This window comes from Penaeus vannamei, chromosome 12 (genome assembly GCF_042767895.1).
Source record: "Penaeus vannamei isolate JL-2024 chromosome 12, ASM4276789v1, whole genome shotgun sequence".
Classification (NCBI taxonomy): domain Eukaryota; kingdom Metazoa; phylum Arthropoda; class Malacostraca; order Decapoda; family Penaeidae; genus Penaeus; species Penaeus vannamei.
Window position 1 is genome coordinate 33,129,933 of NC_091560.1, and position 3,718 is coordinate 33,133,650.

A 3,718-nucleotide genomic window follows, 5' to 3' on the forward strand; every position below is an offset into this window, starting at 1 on the left:
CCTACTCGCCTCCATCCCTGTCCTACTCTTCCCCCACAGAACAGAGTTACAGGCCGCCTCCCTCTCCTCCTCTTCCTCTGGACTACGACGCAGCCATTCCTACTGAGAGTTACTCGGAACCAGAGGCACCGTCTAACAGTTATGAAGCTCCAGCACCAGCTGCTCCATCTGGCGGATACGGAGCTCCTCCAGCACCAGCTGCTCCGTCAGGTGGCTATGGTGCACCTCCTGCACCAGCTGCTCCGTCAGGTGGCTATGGAGCTCCTCCAGCACCAGCTGCTCCATCTGGCGGATACGGAGCTCCTCCAGCACCAGCTGCTCCGTCAGGTGGCTATGGAGCACCCCCTGCACCAGCTGCTCCGTCAGGTGGCTATGGAGCTCCCCCAGCACCAGCTGCCCCGTCTAACAGCTATGAAGCTCCAGCACCAGCTGCTCCATCAGGTGGCTATGGAGCTCCTCCAGCACCAGCTGCTCCGTCAGGTGGCTATGGAGCACCCCCTGCACCAGCTGCTCCGTCAGGTGGCTATGGAGCTCCCCCAGCACCAGCTGCTCCGTCAGGTGGCTATGGAGCTCCCCCAGCACCAGCTGCCCCGTCTAACAGCTATGAAGCTCCAGCACCAGCTGCTCCATCTGGTGGCTATGGAGCACCCCCTGCACCAGCTGCTCCGTCAGGTGGCTATGGAGCACCCCCTGCACCAGCTGCTCCGTCAGGTGGCTATGGAGCTCCCCCAGCACCAGCTGCCCCGTCTAACAGCTATGAAGCTCCAGCACCAGCTGCTCCATCTGGTGGCTATGGAGCACCCCCAGCACCAGCTGCTCCGTCAGGTGGCTATGGAGCACCCCCTGCACCAGCTGCTCCGTCAGGTGGCTATGGAGCTCCCCCAGCACCAGCTGCCCCGTCTAACAACTATGAAGCTCCAGCACCAGCTGCTCCATCTGGCGGGTATGGAGCTCCTCCAGCACCAGCTGCTCCATCTGGCGGGTATGGAGCTCCTCCAGCACCAGCTGCCCCGTCTAACAGCTATGAAGCTCCAGCACCAGCTGCTCCATCAGGTGGCTACGGAGCACCCCCAGCACCAGCTGCTCCATCTGGCGGGTATGGGGCACCCCCAGCACCAGCTGCTCCATCTGGCGGGTATGGGGCACCCCCAGCACCAGCTGCTCCATCTGGCGGGTATGGGGCACCCCCAGCACCAGCTGCCCCGTCTAACAGCTATGAAGCTCCAGCACCAGCTGCTCCATCAGGTGGCTACGGAGCACCCCCAGCACCAGCTGCTCCATCTGGTGGCTATGGAGCACCCCCTGCACCAGCTGCTCCGTCAGGTGGCTATGGCGCACCCCCTGCACCAGCTGCTCCGTCAGGTGGCTATGGAGCTCCCCCAGCACCAGCTGCCCCGTCTAACAGCTATGAAGCTCCAGCACCAGCTGCTCCATCTGGCGGATACGGAGCTCCTCCAGCATCAGCTGCTCCATCTGGCGGGTATGGAGCTCCTCCAGCACCAGCCGCTCCATCTGGTGGCTATGGAGCACCCCCAGCACCAGCTGCTCCATCTGGCGGGTATGGAGCTCCTCCAGCACCAGCTGCTCCATCTGGTGGCTATGGAGCACCTCCAGCTGCTCCATCTGGCGGGTATGGAGCTCCTCCAGCACCAGCTGCTCCATCTGGTGGCTATGGAGCACCCCCAGCACCAGCTGCCCCGTCTAACAGTTATGAAGCCCCTGCTCCAGCTGCCCCATCTGACGGGTATGGAGCTCCTCCAGCACCAGCTCCAGCGGCTCCATCTGATAGCTACGGAACACCGGATTCCTTCTCCTCCTCAGGAAACGGCTTCTTTGGCAATGACTTCAATTTCCCTTCTTTCGCTGACCTGTTTGCTGATGACCAGTGGGGCGAAAAAGTCCAAAACTAAAAACATTTAAGAATTATTTTCAGGTATCTGCAGTATGAACTTTTCCTTATCGAATAAGCATTCATGATCGTCAATGGAACAGCGTTATGCTTATATATCATATTGAATGTTCGTGGCTATCCAGAAGAATTTGGATCTTAAAAATTGCAAAATTTGAGATTCAGTGAAATTAGGCATCGATTCCTGATCTTATTTTATTATTATATTATTTTATTGTTATTATTATTTATATTTTATTATTATCTCATATTATTAGTTGAGCTAACGTAATACACTCTTTCCAATGGGGGGGGGGAGGGCAGAGAATGTTAAAGGATGAATATAAATGATTTTGTACAAAACTATTCCTGAACGTGATTTTTTTTCATATCTATTTCAGTTTCTTTTAAACGTCTTCGATGAATCGGTTACATTTTCGACCTTAACCACTCTCAGTTATATTAGTGCTTCCAGGACAGAGCATGCAGAAGAACGTATAGCAAGGTGGGATTATAATTGGTCGTAGCCACTGGATAAGTAAATCAAATTAGTTACACCACCATATACCCCTTCTTAGGTGTTACAAACTTAGTCACACAGAAGGTATCAGTTGATGAAATGGATATAAGACAAGATACATCAGCTATAAAAAGGCATTCTAGTCCCTCCGGCAAAGAAAAAAGAGAATTGTCAATAAGGTTGCCTCGTTTCCCCGACGTTATACATGGCCATATAATATGCATGTTAATTGGAAGAGTCATGGAGACAAGTGATTCCCTAAAACTGTTTGGTTAATTGATCCTTTGCATAACTATAACCATGTTCTATTTGGCAATAATTGCCTGTCCGACGGGTGTATATACATATATGTTAATGTATGTTTCTTCATTAGTTCTTTCATATTTCAACAGAACCTGTGCTTCGCTGTTGTTAGTGAGTGACAGAAATGAAATTAGTGAAAGGGGCCAAAACTCTAAGAAAGTGTTCTGTATTGTTCTGTTGCATATATTTTTTTTTTTCTTTTTTTTGTCTGTTTTCTGTATTTACTGTGTCACATGTTTCTTTGTTAAATGTAGACTGCACTCACATAGGTCTTCGATGATTGTGCAATTATGCATGACAGCTGTTGTATATACTTACTGGTCTTGGTTATGTAGTCTACAGTTGTTTCTTTAATAAAGATATATATGTACTAGGATTTTATTGTATCCTATTTTGTTGAAAAATGTCTGAGACAGTATGTTAAAAGACAAGTTTAGATTCTTTCTGGCAGTTAGTACCATCCACCGTCTTCAATTTCATTTGAAATTGGCTGTTTCCGCCTCTAAAGGAGAACCAATACGAAGAGCGTGTTGGAGAACGACTTTTTTCGGAAAAGTATTGTAAAAAATAATTCACAGCAACACTTACTGGAAAACAAAACTAGATGGTGCCACGATTCACTGTGTCTGTGACGAAGTATCGTATGTTGAAAGAAACCAGCATGTCCTGACGAGATGTACTGAGCTTCGAAAGTAGGGAACAAAGGGTCACATGCAGAGCCATTAGTCCGGTCGTCTCTCTCTCTGAGGCGTCAAGCAGGATGCATGCGCTGGGCAGTAAGGTGGCAGATCAACTTTATACAATACTATGGCAATGCATCTGACTATAACATGTAACATATGTCATTAATACATATATGAAATGGAATGATAAATGTGCATGTAACAGAGGTATTACATATGCAAATCATGGGAGTATCAATTATACGTTATTTAGATAATACACAGCTGACATCACACCGTTTGTCTCTGCTCCTTACGTGTATTCTAAGGGGTCACATTCCATAT

The 3,718-nt window shown here is 49.2% G+C and overlaps 1 protein-coding gene across 1 annotated transcript in view; it reads left to right on the plus strand.

The window, feature by feature from the left end:
* The window catches only part of LOC113814762 (uncharacterized), a 19,007-nt gene extending 15,950 nt beyond the window's left edge, over positions 1 to 3,057 (plus strand). Inside the window, exon 2 of the mRNA XM_070128226.1 lies at positions 1 to 3,057. This exon is cut by the window's left edge and continues 1,474 nt beyond it. Within this exon, the coding sequence (XP_069984327.1) occupies positions 1 to 1,910 (1,910 nt within the window). The 3' untranslated portion in view covers positions 1,911 to 3,057.
* The last annotated feature ends 661 nt before the right edge of the window (positions 3,058 to 3,718 follow it).